General features: G+C 38.0%; 1 protein-coding gene across 2 annotated transcripts; it reads left to right on the top strand.

Annotated features, from left to right (window-relative positions):
- Positions 1–82: 82 nt before the first annotated feature.
- On the top strand, positions 83–14164 carry igsf5b (immunoglobulin superfamily, member 5b). Of its 2 annotated transcripts, XM_077611915.1 has the most exons (10): positions 83–743; positions 1342–1438; positions 2411–2716; positions 7075–7202; positions 8386–8551; positions 9205–9333; positions 11309–11333; positions 13119–13207; positions 13458–13522; positions 13740–14164. In XM_077611915.1, the coding sequence occupies exons 2-10, from the start codon at positions 1357–1359 to the stop codon at positions 13848–13850; spliced, it is 1101 nt and encodes a 366-aa protein (XP_077468041.1). In that variant the 5' UTR covers positions 83–743; positions 1342–1356; the 3' UTR covers positions 13851–14164. The 2 variants fall into 2 exon arrangements, with proteins under 2 accessions (XP_077468041.1, XP_077468042.1); XM_077611916.1 differs by lacking the exon at positions 13458–13522.
- The last annotated feature ends 9313 nt before the right edge of the window (positions 14165–23477 follow it).

Here is a 23477-nt window from a genome sequence, read left to right on the forward strand (position 1 = left end):
AATCCACTGATTGCAAATGTAGGACACCAGATTGGTGAAAAGGAAAAGGAGTCCTCTTTATGAGTTGAATGGAATAGTTTTCCCACCCCTGAAATAGGCTGTGCTTCATAAAATGTAGAATGGGGAAGGAATTGTATCTATTCATAATGCATAGTAACTGATTTCAGGGGCATCATTATTTGGACATTGTTTTTAAATATATACTACATTTCTGGCAGATTCAGTAAAGCTGCATTTCACTGAATGGAATGATGTATGGTGACCCTTGTGAGGATAAGTGGTAGAGAAAATGAATGGAAAAAAGGATGATATATGGTATTTGCTCTTTGACAATAGAGGGCTGGTTTAACCCCTGCTACACAAAAATATTTGTTCTCTCACATTGCTAAAGTCTATAAGTGCTACATGGACGCTGTCACAAAGTTGACAAGCAATGATTTTCAATGAAACCTTTTAGTGCGGTCCACCAAGTACACATGAATTAATGTGGAGTTCCATTCAGTGATTGGGATTTGTTTTTATGTTCCATGGGAAGAGTGTACAAGGACTTCTGTTTGCTGTCTGAGTCACACGTTTGTGTATGCATGGGAGAGAGTTTTGTGTTGTAGGGCAAAGTCTCTTCTGCTAATATTTAACAGGACATTTTTGGGTGATGTAGTGGAGTCCCACACATAAAGACCAGTGTAATTGAACTATATATTTATTGGGTGGGATTCTTGCTGCTGCTCCACACAAACAATGAGGTAAGTCAGACACACTAAGTATAGAATAGAATTCAGATTTACCATCAACTGTACATGCACATTAAGAATGCAATATTTTCATTTTTGGGTCAAATTTTGTGAAATACCATAAAATTTGAGCCACGGCATGGAACCACCACCTACAATACTGTGGGTTGCTCTTGCATTCTGCCCCTTGTTATGTCCAAATAACTCCATTTTAGTTTCATTTGTCTATAGTACCATTGTATGATCCGAAATTCTGCTTTACTTAGAGCACAGGTGTCAAAGTGGCGGCCCGGGGGCCAAATCTGGCCCGCTGCATCATTTTGTGTGGCCCGGGAAAGTAAATCATGAGTGCTGACTTTCTGTTTTAGGATCAAATTAAAATGAAGAGTATAGATGTATATTAAATTCCCTGATTTTCCCCCTTTTAAATCAATAATTGTAATTTTTTAATCATTTTTTCTGTGTTGTTGGCTCTTGCTACTGTCACAATGAAATTTCCCGAATACGGGATGAATAAAGTTATCCAATCCAATCCAATCCAATAATGCTTGCAATGTGTTTTATAGTATATTTATGTATGTATTTCATGCAGATATAGTTTTATTTTCAGGTCCCTCCTGCCAAAATGAATAGATTACCTCCAATGAAATGCATTATAATGGACTTTTTTGTTCTGACGATGATTCTCCTGTCATGCAGCACTCAAGGTGAGTTGAACATAAAGCAAACTGCTTCTTGTCTGAATAGCAATGAGAATGATGTCACAAAGGGCTGTAAAGTATGCATTAACAGCCCTGACAGTGATTATGGTGAAGTGCGCCACTACTTCTGCTTACACCCACAGACCATCGAATTAGCGGTGGCCCCCATGATCTTGCTGCACTTTGAACATTTCTACTCAATATAACAATCAAATGGAACTCGTAGCCATAGAAATTCAAAGTCACTAGTAAGCTCAAATGGTAGTCTGATTGCAACAAACTTTGATTCAGAATCGTTTTTTTTTCCCCAAAGCCTCATTTGCTAAATGGACACAATTTATGAGCCTGAATGCCAGGTTCACCGTTAAGGAGTTATACATCATGCTTTGAATTGTGCTGTAAACTAATTTGATCACAGCTCTTTACAAGTTCAAATGAGCTTGTTTTTCCCTTTTGAGAATCATATAACATATAGTAGAAGCCAACTAATTTTTTGTTAAAAAGAACGTTCTTTTGAGTGGTTAGCACATCCGCCTAAACAGTTCTCAGATCAAGGATTCCATCCTGGTCTTTCTTTGTAGTTTTCAAATTGTTCCAGTGGCTGCGTGGGTTTTACTTGGGTACACTGGTTTTCTCCTAAGTCCCAAAAATGTGTGTGCGTGAATGTTTTTGTTGTTCACAATATACGCTTCCTACTCCCAATAGTTAGCTGGCAAACGCTCCAGCACCCCCACATCCCCTGTGAAAAGAAGCGGCATGAAAGATAAAAGAATGAAATCTGGAAACCACAACTACCAGTATATAAAATAAAAAATAAGTCTCTAGCTTGAAATCAGAATTGGGCGTACAATTAGTACTCAGTATGTTGATAATACAAACTTACATTGTTTTATTTCTCAGTTTGCTAGAAAATGCCACTAGTCTTATTTTTTTAAATGTGTTGGAATACTGTATAACATCTATATTCTCCTTTTGCAGTTTCTCTTTTAAAGTTGTCCCCCACCATTTTAACTGTCCTAAGTGGTGATGAAGCCCGCTTTACCTGCAGTACTGAGAATGCAGAATGGGATGTTATGCTGTGGGAGCTGAACAGCACGCTGGCAGTCACCATCTCCAGAATCCACGGTGTGCTTTCTTCCTCCATCCCCAATGTGACGGCAGAGAAAAGCCAGAATGGAAACGCTTGGATCTTGTTGCTCCTGAGTGTGGAGAGGCGCCATGAGGGTCAAGTGAGCTGTAATATCCAGGGTAGTGCCAAGAAGACAGCAAACCTCTTTGTTCAAGGTCAATATAATACTGTCCATGTTCACAAAAACAGCATTACTTATACATAATGTAATTCATTCTATTTGATTTTAAGTGACCGATGAGGTTACCGCACAAGGTCCTAGAATGCATTTTACACGTAGTTAGTTGTCTTGTGCTCCTATATTGGAAGTAAGGTCATGTACTATACAGTAGTGAGCTGATGTTTAAGTAGTGGGATTATGATAAAAGCCAAAAGTGCAATCTTGAGATTTGAGACACGTGTTCATCTCAGTCCAGAGTTTATCCATCGCTGTTAGATGTTATTAGAAAAAGCCACCAGGTATGTCGTTTTGACTTTAAACAATGTTGTAGACCAGAGGTGGGCAAACTTTTTGAATTGCGGGCAAGAATGGATACTAAAATTTGAACCTGGGGATTGAATTATAAGAAAAAAGACACAATTGAAGGTGAACATTTACTTTCAAATTTACTTTCGACATTAAGAACATATTATTATTCAACGAAAGAAAGCAGTCTTTAAATTGAGAGTGATGAGCGGCATGTTAATTAAGCTACTGTACTGCTGCTGTGCGTACATGTGCAAGTTGCTATTTTTAACACAGTAGAGAAACTCACATTTCAGTGGGAACTGTGTTGTTGTTCTCCCTTTTTTGCCAATGCATCAAAATCTGGAGTTAGTGCTCCATCTATCGGGGAAGCAAGGGTATTGCAGGGGAAAGGGAAATGAATGAGGTCATTGATTTTTACTATAATTTGGACAACGTTGGCGGGCCGGATTAAAAAGCCTATCGGGCCGTATATGGCCCGCGGGCCGTAGTTTGCCCATGCCTGGTGTAGACACTAAAAAAGCTATTGTGTAATTTTTTTGCTGAAAAGTGGAAAGGTGTTGAAGGGAACACATTAAAAAGGTTTCCTATCCTCGCCTTATTGCAACTAAAAGACCCTCCTAAATCCTAAAAAAAAATCTACTGCAGTCCACGTGGTTGCAAAACACACTGAAAATAACCTTGATGAGGGGGAAAAGAAAAAAATAGCAAATGTTGTTTTGATTGTAGCCGCCCACGCACTGCTGCCGCTTCAACTTAGGAGCTCAGGCAGAAAAACATGCATTTTGCTTTTAAAGATGCTTTGTTTGTAGTTTCTTTGAAAGGAAGATGAAAAATATCTAATTATAACCACTATGTTTGTTAGTTGACAGAAAGAGAAGTCTATTGGTACCTCTACATACAAAATATTAACTTGACATCAAAAACATCATCATTAAAATCAAAAATGTTGTCTCTGGATATGCAAAATGTCAAAAGTTCAAACCGAAACCTAAATACATTTGTCACATCCTGGATTTTAGTTTGAAATTAACATGTTAGAGTTATCAAAGTGTTTATGGGTGGTGCTATCGCAAAGTCTGATTTTAGGAAATTATAAAAAGATGTCTACGGGAATTGTCATTGGATCAATATATATCACCAAACGTAGCATAATTTGTTTTAGTTGTGTGTTTACGTGTCCAAATGTAATCCTTTCAGTACCACTTTTGACATGAACCTGTGATTGGCAGCCCTGAAAAATATCAATACTAGAGGAATTGATGAATAATATTATTCTTCCTCTTTGCCCTCACTACTGGCATGAAAAGATAAAGGTGTCCTCTTTTAAAATATAGTAAAATGAAACAACTTTCAGCTCACAGATCCTTTAATTCAAGAGTGTCACACTCTTCGCGGGCCGCTTTAACGTCAACTTGATTTCACGTGGGCCGGACCATTTTAGATATAATATTTAGATTTTTTGTTCCTAAATTGATTAAAAGAACTGGATTAAAAGCCCTGAATATTCAGTTTTTTTATAGATCTATAACAATGTTTATTTTAGCTTTTTTAATATATTTTAGATTTTACAAAATGATTTTTGAACTACAAACAGAAAAAAATGATTAAAAAATTACAATTATTGATTTAAAAGGGGGGAAATCAGGAAATGTAATATACATCTATACTCTTCATTTTAATTTGATCCTAAAACAGAAAGTCGGCACTCATGATTTACTTTGCCGGGCCACACAAAATGATGCGGTGGGCCAGATTTGGCCCCTGGGCCGCCACTTTGACACATGTGCTTTAATTCATTACCATAGGCTGTTTAATTAAGAGATACAATCTTCTAATAATAACCTTTTTTCTGATACATGTTGCCTCTTATTGCTGACACTCTTCATTCTCATGGAAATGGCATATCCCAAATGCGTTGACAAGTTATTAAATGCCGCAAGATTTGTATGGACTCTTGCTTCAGTGACCTTATCCTTCTGCTTATTTGCATCCTTGCCCTTAAATTGAGAACTCCATGGGGAAAAAAAACCCTGACGAAATCACCCTGCTGCAAAAAAGCAGGAGCAAGCCGATGACCCATCACCTTTTCCAATAAATTCTAAAGCGAGCCTCCATTGCTTGCCAGAACTGAAAATCCCTTCTGACATTTTCACTCAATAATAGTACTGTTAGTAAAACAGCCCCCCCCCACAACCCTCCACTACACACCCCACGCACCCTTCTGGCTGGCTGGAAGCAGACGATTACGATTGCTCTGACCTGACACAGCCTTGGAATTAACAGTGCACCCTGGCACGTCCACTTAATAGTCAGCAACTCTTTGATTTGTGTACTGCAGCCTCAAATAGAGCGTTGGAAGAGTGCCACAAATCTGCTGCAGATACCTCCTCTGGTATTTAATTGCCCATACAGGAAGGATATCTTCGCCCACCCTTCTTTAGTCTTTTTATTCTACTTAAACATGCTCCCGTGAACTAATCAACGCTGATGAATGCTTAAATGCCCTCTGCTGTCAAATGAGGGTCCACAACAGCCAATCAGTTACCCTGCACTTATTGACATTCTTCCTCCATCTGCTACTTTTTTCCATTTTTTCCAATGATCCAAATGTTCCAGTGGGGTTACAAGGAGCTGTTGTGTATTATGGGGGCTCATTTGCAGACCGGCCCCCCTTCTATTGCCTTGGGATCTGTTCAGTTCTTTTATACTTACTATTCATTCAGTTTTCTGTACCGCTCATCCCTACATGGGTTGCAGGGGGGGATGGAATCTATTCCAACAGGCAGACGACACTCTGAATTGGTTGCCAGCCAATCACAGGCCATGAGGAGATGGACAACCATTCATGCTGACACTCATACCATACTTACCGCCCATTAAATACATAAAGTATCCTCAGTTGGATTAAATTGAGAGAATATTCTTCGCTCCAAATGCAACAGTCAAGTTGTCTTTTCCTTGGCTACTGTCTGACAACCTGCTGTACCACTTTGCTACATTAGTAGGCTTATTTGGCTTGCAGGGTGCTAGATGAGGGGGAAAGGATGAGAAGCATTTGTCAAGCTTTTGGCACTTTAAGGCGCTCAATCAATCAACTCTGTCCCTTCCCCCATCTTATAAATAAGTCGTCCTCGTGAAGTAGGACTGTTGCTCATCCTTCTCATATAGTCCTGGATGATATCCGGTGTTAATTTATGTAATCTTTGCTATAATGCAGTACCTGTAAATTTAAAAATATTTGTTCACCAAATCACAATACCTTTGCCGACACTTGAAATCTGGAAATACTAATCATTATGGCATGCTTAATCCTGTTTTTTATTTATTTATATATTTAAGTGGATTTTCCCACCAAAATGAACAACATTCTAATCAACATTGTAATTATATTGTACATGGCTCTTACATCTTTCCATATGTAGAAAATCAGAATTTTTTGCATATATTTAAAAAAAGAAACATTTGAGATGAATTTAATTACATGCTTTAATTACCTTCCTTTTATATAATGCTTAACAATGGCATTCCCTCACAGGAGAGTCACTTTAGAAAAAGAATTCAAGGCACTTCATGTCACACGTTGTGCTTATTGCACATCTCTACAAGTTTGATTATGTCACGAATTTTAATAATAATATAATTTTATTTTCACTTTCCCACATATTTCCTCCACACTGCATATCCTTCATTTACCCTGGTGTTTGTCCTCATTAGGCTCAAGGGTGAGCTGAAGCCAGGATCACAAGCGTCCCTTTGGGCGAGAGGCAGGATACACCCTTGACTGGTTGTTAATCAATGGCAGACAACATATACTGCAGCAACCCCATTGCCATTCACACTATGCACAATTTAGAGTGTTCAATGGAGCTAACCAGCATAAAAAATAGTATAAAAACTATTCCTTTTCTATTTCTTGAGTAATATAATTGACTTTGAATGCTGCCTGAGATAACTCCCATAATTCCAATGCATCAATTTAGGGGAAAATCTCATATGATGTCTCCATAAACAAAATGTTTTTACCTGTTCTGTTTTTTATTTCAGAAAAAGGCACTGTGAAAGTTTTTGGAGTTCACACGATAGCATTAAAGGAGCAGTTGGTCCTGTTTGGGTGTGATGCTATGGGATGGTACCCTCTCCCCAATTTGCAATGGGAAGTCCATGGTAAAAAGGTAAACAAACAACAACTACATGTACGGTATGTTTATTTACACTAACATTTAAAATAAGCTACTATCAATACTAATAACTATTATACTAATAAGGATATTTTGTAAGATCACATTTAGCTGTATGTCTCAGTTGACAGCATTTTCGATTTTTTGGAAGACCAAAAGTACGCTGTATATTGACCGCTTATATGTGAAATGATCCAAGAGGTCTTTATTTTTAGTGAAATACTGAGAAAGATGGCTCCTAAAAATGGTTCTATTTCATCATATGAATTTAATTGTGTATAAAATACACAGCAGTGATGAAATGTGCTGTAACATAAAATAAATATATATTACATTTTCTCTTCTCCCTTACAATCCACTCAAATGTCGCCGATACAAATTGCTATTTCCAACAGTATGGTGCCCCCCTGCATTGCATGATATCGCAAATAAACATTGAGAAGGACATCAATATGCCATTTCAGTCATCGTTTAACATTATTTTCCACCACCCTTTTCATTAGAATATGCGTATGTAGCTAATATTGTGCCCCATGTTTGCATAAAGCTCATCTGCATTTGTTTATATACACATCACGGAAATCTGATTTCAACAAACAAGGATGGCCCTAGCTGCGCCCCCCCCGGGATGTAACCACTGATCTGTGGCCTGGGTGCTGCAGATGGACCCAGCTGTTTTGCTGCAGCGTCTCAACATCCACTGGCAAGAGAATTAAGTCGATTAACAGCAGCGCGCCAGATGAACTGATCCTAGCAGCACTGCCTCTTACTCGGCTGATGGATGAAGGCGACAACTTCTCAATGAATAAATCTAGGAACGTTAAAAGCAAGATGACTGCCTTCCTTAAGGATGCTCTATTTTATTGGACAATTCACCAAGACACGAGACTTTCTTCCAGGCGGAATCGTTCTCTGCCAGCGGTGAAAAGTAACCGAGCCTTGTCATGTCATTTGAATAGGCAAAGCCATTTCGAAAACAGAGGAAATGGCTTGAATAAATGATTTTCTTCTTGTAGGGTGTAAATTCGGAAATGGCGAACATGATCATTGAGGGAATTGGCTAGTTAAGGAAACAGGAATAAATGGAAGGCCTTCACTTTGGTGTTTAGTGAACGTTATTTAAGGGATGATTACGCAGAAAATAATGTGTTTTTCTGTCTGGGTTTCTTTTGTGGAGTTGAGCCAGAGTGAATACAATCTTAGCAGTGAACTGACGGGAAAGAGTCTCTTCACTGTGAGAAGCAACCTCAGCATGACGGCAACTAAAAGCTCACATGTTCACTGTCTGGCCTCAGTGTCTGCGCTCTCCACACCGATGAAGAGCAGCATTCGTCTGACAGTGGGTGAGACACCGAGAGCTTATTTCACAGTAGAGCTCTCTTTTTATTTGATTTAATTTATTTAAAAAGAAAAAGCCAAAAGAGAGCTAAATAGGTCAAAGTCTTCAGATCTTGAACCAGCTTCATTTTCTCTAATAAAAGTCAAAAAGTCTTCCTACAACAAAGCAATATATTCAAGTATCTTCAACTAAGTCATTATATTTCAACCCATACAGATGGAAAGTTATGGAAAAAAAATGTACCATTGAATTTGGAAACTGAGTTAGAGTACAAATAGTATATTCCACTCGCTACTGCAGTCTTTGCTACTAATGTGCTTGTTGTAAGGCAGATTTCTTATTTTGTCACAGAAGCTCATTTAAAAAAAAGGAAAAAAAGGAGACATACCAGCCATGCATGTTTGTTGCCGAGCAGAATTCACAAGGCTTAATTGTAAATGCCTTACTAACCAATAAGAAAACTGAAATATATAAGTCATGCTCATTAGACCATTAATCAAAATTCATGAAATTTCCATTAGATAGCAAGCGAGAGCGAAGTCATTTTTATCTGGTTTGTAACATTGTGCAGAACTACAAGACTATACTTTTTCAAAACACCCTTTTTACTGAACTCCAGCCAATAATAGTTTTACCAATGTGACCTTCCCTCCTTAGTTGCGGAGGTGGTGCAAGATGAAGATGACTGCAGAGTCCCGTTGGCGGTAACGTCCTCCCTCACTGCTCTTCTGCTGCTTGTCTTGCTCTGCATCTGCACTGTCCTCTACAGAGAAAGGAGACAAGCAAGTATGCACTTTGAATTACGTTGGCTTGGAGAAATAACTATCGCCTTCCTCTTCTCATTTCTGGGCAAAGTATGATTAAAGTATAATGAGGAAGCAAGGCAGTTACACTGTGATGCTGGTCTTCACCAAGGACAATCTTTTTTTTTTTAATGTATAGAGAAAATTAGTTGTCAGGAAAAGTATTTCATGGGAACAATGCATGGTTGATTGGATGCTGTCACTAACAAAAACTATTGCAATAATTTAAACTATAAGAGGCTCTTAAAAGATTCTCACATAATAAATTGAATTATGTTAACAGAATAAAAGGTAACAAGAATACATCATGATTATGAAGCATAAAATAACTGGTGTATTTAAATATTAAGTCATTGAGAACAATGGTGTGAATTAACTAATTATTTATTCAAGTATTATTAATTATTAATTGTTTAAAAACTGGGAGAACAGCAGAGAAATGGTTTAAAATAGGAGGGAATTGTAATTCTGAATAATGTTCATACATTATATATATATATATGTGTATATATATGTGTATATATATATGTATGTATATATATATATATGTATGTGTATATATATGTATATATATGTATACAGATTGCTCAGTGAAATACATGATTAAATTGTAAAAATCAAGCCAAATTAGAAATGAAGAGTTTTTAATATGATACACTTCAATTATAATATAGTACAATAAATTATTCTTAACACCTTCACCAAACAGTATTATTACTTAAAGGACATTTTTCTCAGAGTGCCTTGATTCCGACTTTTTCCGTTTCAGTGAACTTTCAAGTGTTTTAACATTTTGAAATAACCTTTTTAAAATTCACTCATCTATTCCCCGTCTGTATTGCTTATCCTCACAAGGGTCGAGGGGGTGCTGTAGCTAATCCAGCTAAGCATAGGCTGCCAATCGCAGGGCACGTAGAGACAAACACCCTTTCATAATCACACTCGAATTTAGAGTGTTTAATGTTTTGGGGATCTAGGGGGAATCCATTTTAATACTACAATTTAGTAATATAACAATTATTTTTTCAAATAATATTGTATAAAGAGGTATTAAGGACACCCTGTGTGATACTAGATTAAAGCTTTGGAATTGCTGCAAGTCACAGTAACACTTTTTAAAACCACTGTTAGTGTGACACTTTTACTGTTATTCCTAATCTGATTTGCGATGTAGTCAAACAGGGCACTTCCTTTCTAAACGCAGAAGTCAATACTTGTGAATCTTCTAATAAGGTTGGTGTGATAAAATAGTGCATTAGATACAGTAGTGTGGCTAAAAAGTAGGGTAGAATTGGTTCTGGCATGAGCACTATGAGGGGATGCATTCCCCTGACAACAACAACAACAAAATGGTCTTGAGTCAGACATTTAGAAATTGTCGTAATCCCTATAACGGATTGGGGCCCACTGTATCGAAATTGTGGCTGTAGTTCAGGGCCTAAGGATTATCTCCAGCAGCTGTTTCTTTACCAGAGTGCTTCTTTACCATCAGTGCGGTTGTTAGGGTCTTAAAATGTGAGCTTGAAAAGCTCAAGAGGAATGTTTTGCATATCAATGAAGGTGCTTGCCGCTGTCTTTAATTGAAGCGTATGTGAGGGTAATGTGGCCGTTGCAATTATCGGAAAAAATTCAAGGAGATGCTCTGGTGGCCCTCAGAGACTGGGGCAAGGAGGGATTTATTATATAAGGCAAAAGGCATTTTCTCTCTTGGCAACAGCAACAGTTTTACATGTCTCATGGGGCTAACATTGTTTACACCCTTGTTCGATGATGTTGAAGCCTTGTTACAAAACTCATTAACTTTCCACTAACTGGAGCCGATGAGAGTAGAATCCCAAACTCATGATTGCAAGTATGTTTCGTCGCTGTCCTATACGTAGTTCTGGTGATTCGAGATTTGGCATGAATTTAGGTTTATGCCACCCTTGTGCTAAAAATGCTCTCTCTTTGCCTTTCAGAGAAAAATGCACGGGATGTGATAAGGTAAGCTCTCAAATGTCTTTTGGACATACTTTCTGGAAGAGGTTCAATCCTAGCGAGTGCTAGACAATATTGCCAATAAAGTTCACTTACTTAGTGAGGCACTTTTAATTTTTGCTCAGACAAATCAGTTGTAATAGCTTGCACTAAAAAGACATGAATGCCTTTATTTTCAGATATAGCGCCAGCTTTATTTATCAGCATTCTTCACCACAGGTGAAATGCACTTTATAGGCTTTCCAAGGAGACAACTGGGTCTCGTAAAACCTGTTTCTTACTGACGGTGCACTTAATGATAAAACAATACAAGGCCTGTGATATATTACTGCTTGGGGAGGAAATTTTTGTCCCCATCTAGACGTGAAGCCATTTTAAAAGGTTATGCCATTTTATCAGGACCAGGATTATCACAGTTGCTCAATTTGGCTTCAAATCAGCTAAATTGACAATGCATTTTTTCTTAGCATTTGGACATTGTATTGTAATAATTCATAAACAAATGTGAACAAAACAATTTAAAATGGCAACTAGTTGAGGACCAATGCTATTTTTTTTTAATATTGGATCCCTCCCCCCGTCTCAAAAGGGGCATCACAGTTTGTGCACCTCCTTTAAGTTGACCTGTTTCCAACTGAACCAGCCACTAAAAGTGCTCTTAAATCCAATCGATACAACTGAACAAGTGTGTGGAGTGAAGACCGATTTGCTGCAGTCCAGATAGCAATCACGGGCATTCCTTTAAATTGAGCCTCAGATGTCACCATGCCTGGCTTCTCTTGGAAAGACAGGCCCGCATTGAGGATCAAGTTACTTGGCAGATGAGTGGCTCTGAAAAACAGAAAGTGAAGAAGGAATTTCTCTGACTGATTGCTGTGTCTGAAGTACCAACTACAGTATTTGAACAAAGCAGTAACTGTAAGAATGGCAGTATGTTTTAGGAGCATTGTGGCTTTCCCGTTGACAGTCGTTAAGCATACACCATGTTTTGTTAGGGGAAGAGGTAACCCATAGCAACTGTTCTCTCTGCTGAAGGAGGAGTTGGTTCTCTAAAGCAGGAACCAGAAGGACAGCAGCTTTATTCAACGGTGTGTTTACTATCATCGTTACTTTGCTGACGACAACAGTGTTTATCATCAAGTGGAGGTGGAACCGGTTTTCAACGAGGAATTTTGCACAAGCCCTACCATGCACATTGAACAGCCAACATGATTATTAGGGTTGAGGATGAGATGGAATGCATCACAGTTTTTGGATTAACTTTAGGGCAAAAAGCAAGGAATGCTCGCTCTATGCCAGTTGCCTGCTTGTTTATTTGTCCCTGTTACAGATGCACTCACCACCAGGACAGTGATTCTTCATTTATACATTCTTACACAATATGACGGACCTTATATTAGAGATGGGAACTTCTTGGTAACTCACGATACAAGGCTTTTGTTAATGATTATCTCATGATATGGCAATATGACAATTATCCTGACATTAGTCAGGAATTCATTCTAAAATCTTCAATTAACTATTAACAATGACCAGAAAAAGAAGCTCTTTTCATCACTAGTAAACGTCCAATCCTCTTGAAGTGGGAGGGTGCACAACCTGGCAACGGTAGTCATTTCTGTCGGTGTACCGAGGGAATTGACTGCACTTGACATTTCAGATTGCTGTCGTATTATGTCACACCAAGTAGCAGCACATCTGACAACTGTCACTTTATTTCAAAGGCTTTTTTGGGTGTAAGCTATTTCCGAGCTAAAGATGACTTTTTCTTGTGTATTTGGGTAATTACAGGAGTGAGGAATCGAACAATGGACAAAGTTTGCCTGCTGGGCCTACACATGCCAGGGTCAACTTGGGATATATAAGTGAAGATGCAACAGGTTAGTGGGGTTATCATAATAAACACAGATGTGGTTAACGGTTGTTGTCCCTGACTGTTTTTGTTCTCATTTCTAATCAAGTAACCTTAACTTTATCATTCAAATATATTTAAATCGTGACAAATTTGGGATACTTTAAAAAAAAAATGGAATTCTCTGAATCATTAAATGAAACTAAACCACAAATAGCTCATTTGCAGCCAGCTCGAAGGATAGATGGGGCTAAATAGCTTTTTCCCCCACTCTGCAGATGCAGTTTACAAAGAGATTATGAAGGAAATTCATGGCAAGATGGATTTTGACAGCGCCCCGAAGGTAAGCTAGAGAAAGACAGGGAGACAGAAAGTTTGCTAGTTGTCAAAGAATTGAACCACAGATTTGATAGAAAGGGTTGACCTATCTGTAGGGTTACACTGAAGCATTCCATACTCACTCACTCGTCTCTCCATCCTTTTGCATTTACTAATAAAAGTCCATTAGCAATAGCAATCAATTTCATGCTATACACTAAATCAACAATTTGTCTCCTCAGGTTCCTGATGTCGTGACATCCAGCAGCCTATCTTTACATGATGACGGTCTCACACAAGTGAACTTTATAAAGGAGAACTGTAAGAACATCAGGCAAGTTACGACGGTTTGAACACATTTGTGGTTCTATTTTTATGGCCAATGCAAATTCAATCAAAGTGGAACCATTTCTGTGTGAATAAGGACACAACGATGCATCACTGAATTACTTTTGCTGTGCCGTGAATTGTTACTGCCACACCTCTCAGTCCAAATGAATTGGACATCTGCTACCATCAGCGGTAGTCAATAGTAAAATACAGTATTTACCTTTGTAGGACGTGGGAACATATGTTAATTATCATTTTAGCATGGAAACCCATATAATGTTTACACAGTTTTCTGCAATGTACACAGTACGTAGGAAACTGTTGAAGAAGATACATATTTTTTATCCAGTTTCGTGCATTTATTTCCAAAATCATCACGACAATGTTCAATGAAAATAATGTACTTGTACTAAATGAAAATATCCAAAATTGTATTCTTATGTTGATGAATAAATACATTAAACTATTTATTATAATGTTTGACATGTTATTTAATCAGTCTCTGTGAATCTACGCACAGTTTTGGAAAAGTTCACAGTGCAGTTCGGAAATTGTTTAAATAAATGAATTTAGTTTGAAGTTCATAATTAAAAATGTTGAACTCAGTTTAATGTTTCAAAAATGAATTGGTTTATAGTTCTCACCAAACAAGAAGCTTGTGGCCTGAACTGAGAGTCAAGTTTACTAACACGTCATCCATTACGCAATAAGTAATCATTTTAAATCCCAAAATTTCTGGAGTACTACATCTAATCTTGCTTTTAACTATCTTATGAACCACGTTATACATACCCTGCTGGATGAATGTTGCAGTGACATTTCTCTTGATAACGAGGAGGTAAAAGAAAGACGTAAACTGGCCAATTTAATTTTAACAATCCCACAGCTGCAAAATGTGTTTAGGTGCTGCCTTACCTTCCTGCCCTGTATTCTCATGCCTAATAATAATATTCTAAGAATATCACTGTGCAACTACAGATGGGAAATTCTACTACACATTGAAAAATACCCTGACAATGTTTCAAGGCAAGGTCGATTTAAAGTCACATTTAGCATACATTAGAAACATGAAATTCTAACCTGTTTTTTTGGGTGGACAATCATGCTAAAATATGTTTCTTTGCTCATTTATGTGCCTCCACTTCATAGTTCAAGACATAGCAAATTTAAATGAACACATTTGGATTGTTTGAAATGTGGCATAGTTGTGAGTATCTTTGCAGTGAAGCAAAAATCAACAGATTTATCTCTGCGTGAAGAGCATGACATAACATTTGCATTTCATAATGGCAAAGGAGAAAGAATACAATGTTGGTGATGAAGGTCTATGAATCTGTCAGACCATCTCCATATAGTTGCATCAAGGGAAATGACATGCATCTCCCATAAACAAACAGTTTTCCCCCTTGACGACTGTACATCATTTTTCATGTTTTTATTTTTTTCAATTTTACAAGTTCTAAGCCAAGGTCCAATTTTATTTGAGTATGCATCATAGGTAATCATGCAAAAGGGTAAAAAGGATTGATGAGTGGTTCCAAGGAAAAATATTGTGATCATATTGAGTGTGTTCATCATATGTCACCTTCTGAAAGTGCTTGAAAGAAAAACGCTATCAGCAGCGTGTGTTTTGTTGAATTGAAAATACACTTTCCCTTTATTGAAGGCCGATGCATATCCTTATTGGAGCTCAGCGTCTGCATTTGATTTATTTCTTCTGGCAACATTGATTAGCTGACTTAGTTTCAGCCTATGAGAGAAGAAGAAAGTGAGAGCATCAAAGTGAGCATATATAAGGTCAAGATCAGGAAGGCAACAACCCAAAGAAGACAAATAAATATTGAATATACACTACAAATGCTCTATCCAAGCTCCTGGCTTATCTGCTTAACATACATTTCAGAATAAAAGATTACAGTTTGCGCGATAAGAAATATCAAGGGATCAGAAAATCCATTTGAATGTATTACCATCATTATTACCATCATGTGCAAAGGCTCACTTCAGTCAATAAAGGATTAGATCATCCAATATGGATAGAGGAAAGAAACAAGAAGTCCTAGTTAAAATCCTATCTTTCTTAATTGATGAAAATGGCTTAAATTCCATAATAATGAGGAGGGGAAAGCAAAAGATATAAATTATAGGCAGATAACTGTTTAGTGCTGCTCAAGTGCAAACTCCAAGGGCATTAATAAAAATTTTTTTAATGAATATGGACGTTTTTAGATAAAGCTTTACTGTTGAATGTGGAAGAATATAACTGTCTGGTTGTTGAATGATCTATTGAATAAAAATCTTTTCAAAATAAGTTTACACCGTAACGTACGGGGATGTTTTTCAAGTTTGTGAAACTGGAAAACTGACGTTTATTTAAATGGCAATATGTGAAGCTATGTGATTGTCATCAAGGGTTTTCAGAAATGTATTGTCATTATCGCAATGACAGCATCCATGCTTGAATTATTAAAATGGGAAATCGAATCATGCCAATGGTTTTGTGCTGTTCTTCGTCACCAGATGGCTGACACAGATTTTTACTTTGGAAATCACAACTCATCAGTGAATGTGGCAAGAGAATGTTTGCGCTCTCTCTTTCGCTCTCTCGCTCATTCGCTCTCTTTCTATTGCAAAGCTTTCATCATCGCTACCTTCTGTTTCCTCGCACCCAACTGCTTGGCGTGGAAGCAGCAGGCTATTAAACAAATTAGATTTCCTCCAGTGGGCCCAACAGAGATAGGCAAAAGCTGAGATGCCTCTTATATGACCTGCTTGGGCTTAACATTAAACCTCCCTGGGGATTACTCAGGGCACTCGATAGGTGTCTCTTACACTGATCAAAAAAGGGATAGTCAGAGAGCAATTTCACCACAACAAGAATATTATGGACTGTCAGGTTTGCTTCTCCATGACAGGTGTGCGTAAATTCATTTTTTTCTTCCATAAAGGTTGTTTGTGGACAATGGTGAAAGTTTTGACTAACCTGTGACTCAACTCAACAAGATTGTGACTTGATGCGACTTGGCTTGACAACCCTGTGTTCTGGCTTGACTTGAATTGGCTTGACAACCCTGTGATCTGGCTTGACTTGAATTGACTTGACGTAACTTTGTAAGACAACTTCCCTCGACATGACCTTGTGACACAACTCGACTTTGACACGCCATGACTTGACTTGACATAATGTTGTGAGTCAACTCAACTTGACCGGAAATAATTCTGTGACTCAACATGATTTAACGTAATGTTGGGAATCGGCGCCATTTGCCATTTGACTTGAAACTTCAGAGGGACTCGTGCAATTATCACTTCACAGGATTCATAGAAATGTCCCAAACAGAACCAAACTGTCGGAGGCCCTGAATAAGTGATGCAGATCCCCAAACACCATAACAACTTCCTGCGATTAATTAACAATACATCAACATACTCTTTCCTTGGTCAATGTTTAAAATGGAAACTTTGGCTAACAGCTCTCTGGGGCCCCAGCATGCCATCTCAAGTGGCTTGTTGTAGACTTTGTATCACTTCCTGCTCATTAGGGTCCACAGTGCTGTTGAAAAAAGTTACACAAGAAAATCCCATGATATTTAGTAGCACACCGCCTTCCCAAGTTCTAAATTTTGTCTTAATTTCGCAATGCTCCAAAGTGATCAAATATTTGATGACAAAAGGAAAAGTGTCACTAATGCAATTTCCTGACACAGAGGAAACAATGATTGAGCATTATTAACAGAAGGATTAAAATGAGTCTCATTTGCCTGTCGCACCTGAGCGGAAATCTTGCACCTTTGTTATGAGGTTTTACATCTAGATTGGTGGTAAACCTGAGGGATAGAAAATTAAATAATAAGTAGATTGAATGTAAAAAGAAAAACGATTTTAAGTACAACAAAATTGAAGTCTTGGGCAAGGTGACTCACTTTGCTGATACATTTATTCCAATACTGCTATGATGAAACAATTATGCACCCTACGGTGAAGACACTAGTCTCATTAGGTGTTTCCTTCTAAAAGTTCTACTAGCCTTGAGTGAAGGATGCCCCCTGCACCCCCCTCCTCCCCGCTGACATGACATTGAAACAAACTCAGAAACTAAGCATTGTCAGCTGTATGTATATTGGGTCCTAATAATGATTGTGCATAAAAGCTTTGCCACGTCTACTGGGGATGACTTGATTCAAAGGGCCTTTTAGCCCCTATCAAGGCTAATTAGGTGACCGTTGATTTGTTTGGGCTCCCGGGCTCAAAGTGAAACAGCAGCACAGATGAATAACTTAACACATTCTCTCAAGCTTTGGCTTATTGCACGCATGGAAAAAAAACAGTGCTGTGTGGTTACAGGGGTCATTAACTGCAATTCAGGGCAATTGGGTTAGAATCCTTAATTTAACTGAACTGTCAACAATGTGTATAATCTTTGATACAGGAGATTCATAGGCTTTTTATAACAATGAAAGAGCCATGTTCAGTCGGAGTGCAATAAAATGAAATCTCTATATGAAGGATTTTTTTTTTGCTATGGGTCGGTTCACTGGAGCTGATTCAGTGGCCTTGGCGACAGTGCGACGGGTATCATCACTGACCGAATTCTGCTGTCTGGCTCAGCGGAGTAATGCTATTGCCTTGAAGCTTTTTCAATCCCAAGCTTTCTCCATTTCCTACACTTTGTTACTCACTGTGTAATGTCAGTTCACATTCAGTCATTCAGATTAGCTGTCAAACTTTGGCTGTATTATGTCATGTCTCTTCTGATCAAGGAAAAGTTCTGGAGATAAAATAAAAGACACACTTATTAATTTCAAGTTTAAGATTCCTATGTATGCCTTCAAAACACCTGTAGACTAGTACTTTGATTTGACTTACAGGTCAAAATAAGTCCCCATCTGAGATTGTAAATCAAATTAATTGAAGTGAATTAAAATGCCATAGTTGTACCCTTGTAATCTGAGGTACTCTACAGCCCATTTGCTGCAACTCTGGATGCCCTCCCACCTTTTTTTAAATGGAAAAATATATAGCTGAAAGCACTCCTGATTTCCAGCGCCCTAATTTATGATTTGGAACTTAAGGGACTGAGACAGAGGTCTCATGGCTGTGCACTAATCAAGCTGACTCATCATATCTGTTCTTTTTTTTGGGAGGTGCATGGTTCTCTCTTTTAAACATGCCTGCTCTTCATCATTATTCAATAAATGGCAAATTCTATACCCCGTCTTTTCAGTTGAGCCATGGGCAATGAAACAGTAATTGCAAGCAGTCTCCAGCGCCCATTTTCTTATCACACGCTTTAGCATTTTGAGTTCACACCCGTTCTATTGAGGAAATAAAAGGCAAGAATGTGTCTTTTTAATAGAGAAAAAGTTTTTTTTACACTTCCAACAAAACCCTTCAAAACCGAATGCACATTTTAATACATTTGAATTTATATCTGAGTCACCTTACATTTGTTTTTTACCTAAACTGAAATTGTCTTTTTTAATGTTATGAAATGAAATTTAAACTCATTTAAATATCACAAAATGATATGGGGGGGCATAATCAAATTTTATTTCTTATCATTTTGAATGATTTATTCACACTAAATATTTATTCAAAGAAATGATATATACTTAAAAAAATGAAAAGTGCAATAATAAAAATAATTCATTTTCTATTCAGCTTATCCTCACAAGGGTTGATGGAGCCTATCCCAGCCAACTATAGGGAGTGTCTACACCCTGAATCAGTGGCCAGTCTTTAATTGTAGTTTAAATATACAAACAGTTTACTGTAATTAATCTTAAAAACTACCTTCGCTGTAGAGTTTATTATTTTTGTATGTTTGTTTGTCCCTGGATATACTGCCGTCATATCTGCCTTAAAAGCCCCAACCTACTTTTCCATGTCAGTGATCAGCGAGATTGGTTTACAATAGATTCTGATACTATCATTCTTTTCTTTTTCCATGACGTTGCACCTCTGTAAGACAAGCGGCATTGATCAGGAGCCTAGATGAGGCATGATGAAGTGAATCTAAAGCTCCCCTTTCAGGCAAATTAGCACTAATTTCATTCTGAGCGAATCTGGCTGATTGACTCCACTTCATTCATTGCATTGTTGCTATGACTGGAAAACATTCATCTCGGGTGAGACATCAAGACAGAGGATCCTCACTTCCCTTTGACTGCCAAGATTCCTGTTAATTAGCCTATGCGGGGGTAGCGGAAGAGAAATGACATGAATTGTCTTGACTTGCCTGTTCTTTTACAGAAAGACGGTGTTTCTAAATGGGGACTCTGTGTGTGACTGCAATATTTGTATTACATCAATGCACTGTTTAAAATGATTTATTTTGTCTGTTATTGAGTATTGGTATGGCACATGGGGGGTGACTAGTAATGAAAAGGAAGCAGTTTCTCACGGTACTCTGCTGTTTGGTTGCCGGACTTTTGGTCGCCGGACTTTTGGTCGCCGGACGTTTGGTCGCCGGTTGTTTGGGTCCGGGCGACCAAACGTCCGTGACCAAACGTCCGGCGACCAAACATCCGGCGACCAAAAGTCCGGCGACCAAACGTCCGGTCACGGTTTCTCACCAACCCATGTTAACAATCAACTAAGAGTGCTATTCATTTAACTCAATATTTGTTTACTATTGCAACTGTAGTGGAGAAGAGCAGGTCTTACTCGCACTGGCTCGGTTTAGGTTGGGCATTCTTGATTGTATAACCACAGCAGATATTCTAGGGTTTCCGTAGAAAAAGGGGTGACAGTAGCAGGAAGTTAGCGATGACATTGGAAAGATGACGCCGACCAGAAGTGAGGGAGTCTGGAATCGAGGGGGCTTTAGTGGCAGTGGATCATAATGAAGATGATCACAGGCAGGCGGAGCTGTCAGCTTGTCCCAGTGTGAGATTTCATTACGTGGCTGCCTCTCCACTGGTGATTGCGTGGAGAGATTAAACACAAAAAATCTTCAAGATCTGGCACCCTACAGAGTAACACAAGAAAAGTTGAATTATGGCAGTACAGTTGGTTCTGTACTGTATTGTATTCATTTTTGGAAATGGAGGTTTCAAGTTTCAATCTTAGAACTCCTCGACAAATAGACAGGACTGCAACCCACGTACATCCCACTGTGCCGCCTTCCATGCCAACATTAAGACAGTATGATCCTAGAATCTGTTTTCAAATCACAAACACACATCCCAAAAAGCTGATGATTACAGCTGCGTTTACTATAACATCAAAGCTTTTTCTCGCTCATTCTTCTGCAGTATTTCAACCAAAACAGACTTTGTAGAATAACGGCAAAATATAAAAGCTGCATTCGGAAAGGGGCCCGTGGTGTACGCTGCACGGTTATGCTTTAATCAAATGCGTGAGGATGTGGAAATGTTCCAGTGGGCCATAAAATGCTACAAGGCTTCCAAAATGAGCAACCTCATATGAAGGGAAATGAGCTGAGTCTCCTCTGAAGCTTGTTGCTCTACTCTGGGACTTGTATCAAAGATATGTGGAAAGGAATCATTGCGATGATTAAAGCACAGGTTGGTTATATGGAATACAAAAGCAATATAACATTAATGTACTAGTCTGTACTTTTGGGAGGAATTGAGGGCAAAAGAATGGTAATGTACTTCCCATTTTTAGCCGTATATTTTGAACACAAGGTACGTTGTTGCTACAACAGCAGCGATATTTTCATGTTACTGCTTATTTCAACCTTTAACATCATTGCTCAGCATCCCAATTTCACAACCATGCAGCATTAGTAATTATGTATTCAGTCCTTTTAAAAGAATTAGTGTTTCCAAGCATTTCAGCCCAGATAAGTCTAAGTTGTAAGATGTTTCAGAGCCCATAAAAACGCTTATTGCTATAATTACATACTGATTTGCTAAGGATTATTTATTGTCACTATATGTGCAGTTTAGACGAGCAAAGAATAATGTGCACTGCAGGGGACAACACAAGATAGAAGACAATTGAACACAAATCTGTGTGCATCAGGACTGGAGTGCCATTTGTTTTTGCAAAGTCTGGCGGTGAATAAGTCTTGTCATATATCAATTTTGCTTCATACTGTGCAAAAGAACACACTTACAAGCATAGATTGATTGCTTGTTCATGGATCTATTGCATGTATGTACCCATTAAAAGATGCTTTTCACAGTCATGCACATATAGAACTTGACGAAAATACTTTCTGCCGTGACTGGCCATAAAAAAAACATATATTGTAAGGTCATCAAATATTTAAAATCTGGCTGTTTGACATTGTAAATAAACCATGACTGCTGCATGACACGTATGACACAAATATACATATAGAATATATAGAATTAAATGGTCATTTATGGGAGACCTAGACTTATATAGGGTTAAAAAGTTAGTTAACCGAGATTCTAGAGGAATAACATTAACAAATCTCTGTTTTAGAATTAATGTTGAAAAGACACAAATGGCTTTTTAATCGCTGTTTATAAAATCTCACAGATGAAATCCATCATTTTTTTATTTTTTTATATGGGAACCCTTTTGAAAAAACAACAACATTATTTTGTAAGTCCATACTGAGCTTATTGCAATAACAATTCACGTTCCTAATAATCAGATTAACAATGACGACCACATTTCACATCACGTGAAAAGAACCAGAGCTGTGCTTTCTTCCTTTACAGGGTATCCACGTATGAGCAGGATGTTCTGTCCACGTAGCTATTTTAATCAGGTGGTTACTAGGTAGAGAAGTGGAAAAAAAAAAACTTGTGTGCTTTTCCCTCAAGAGCCTTTCGTGTCTACCCATGATACACTTGGCACGCTCTACAAACCTTCCTCATAGCGATGTTCACTGTCTTCTGTTCAAGTGTGTTATTTCCCCAGACATTAATCCACTGGCTTCCAAATGCTGGCTGTTTTGGAATATTTCTGTATGCTTCCCTGAAGGCAAAATCAATAGTTCTTTTTTCTCTTCCCCCCAATGGCTGCTGTTACATATGCTCTGCTATGTTGCCAAGCAAATACTGTTGACCGGATAGCTCAGTAGTTAGATGGACGGTGGTCTAATTTTAAAATGACTGTCAGAGGTTTAATTCGGTATTCCGAAACTCATTTTATCTCAGTTTTTACGCAATTAATACATTTTGTAGGTCATGCAATTAGAAACTCATTATGAGTAATCTCTTCCTATGTAAAATTTAGGGCAACTGCAGTTTGCCTATAGGAGCTGTGTACTGTGTAAGGGAAATTTCACATTCTTATAAACATAGCTAGCATAACAGAATCGACTGTACACTGGTGACTATGGCACCATCTGTTACATTTGGCAAAGAATATACAAATTCTGTCCTTTCAACTATCTTCAGAGGAGAATTTTGAAGATTATTTTTGGAGGATGGAGAGCCCAAAGCCTTTGGGGAGAAAATCCACCTTGTAAGGACAGTCAAATATGTTGGATCTCTTTTCTAATCGACTTTCTCCACCAATAAAATTCCACAGGGATATCATTGAGCCTGCGATATCAGTTGCCTCTGCGTTTATAGTTCTGTCCTCCTTTTGGTATTTTGCTTGTAGGCACCAATTTATACGGATGTCATTTTTTACGATTGAGCTGAAGGCAACACAATAAAACATAGCCAGTAAACATAGCCAATAATAAGGAATTTCAA

The sequence above is a fragment of the Stigmatopora argus genome, chromosome 10, assembly GCF_051989625.1.
Source record: "Stigmatopora argus isolate UIUO_Sarg chromosome 10, RoL_Sarg_1.0, whole genome shotgun sequence".
Lineage (NCBI taxonomy): Eukaryota > Metazoa > Chordata > Actinopteri > Syngnathiformes > Syngnathidae > Stigmatopora > Stigmatopora argus.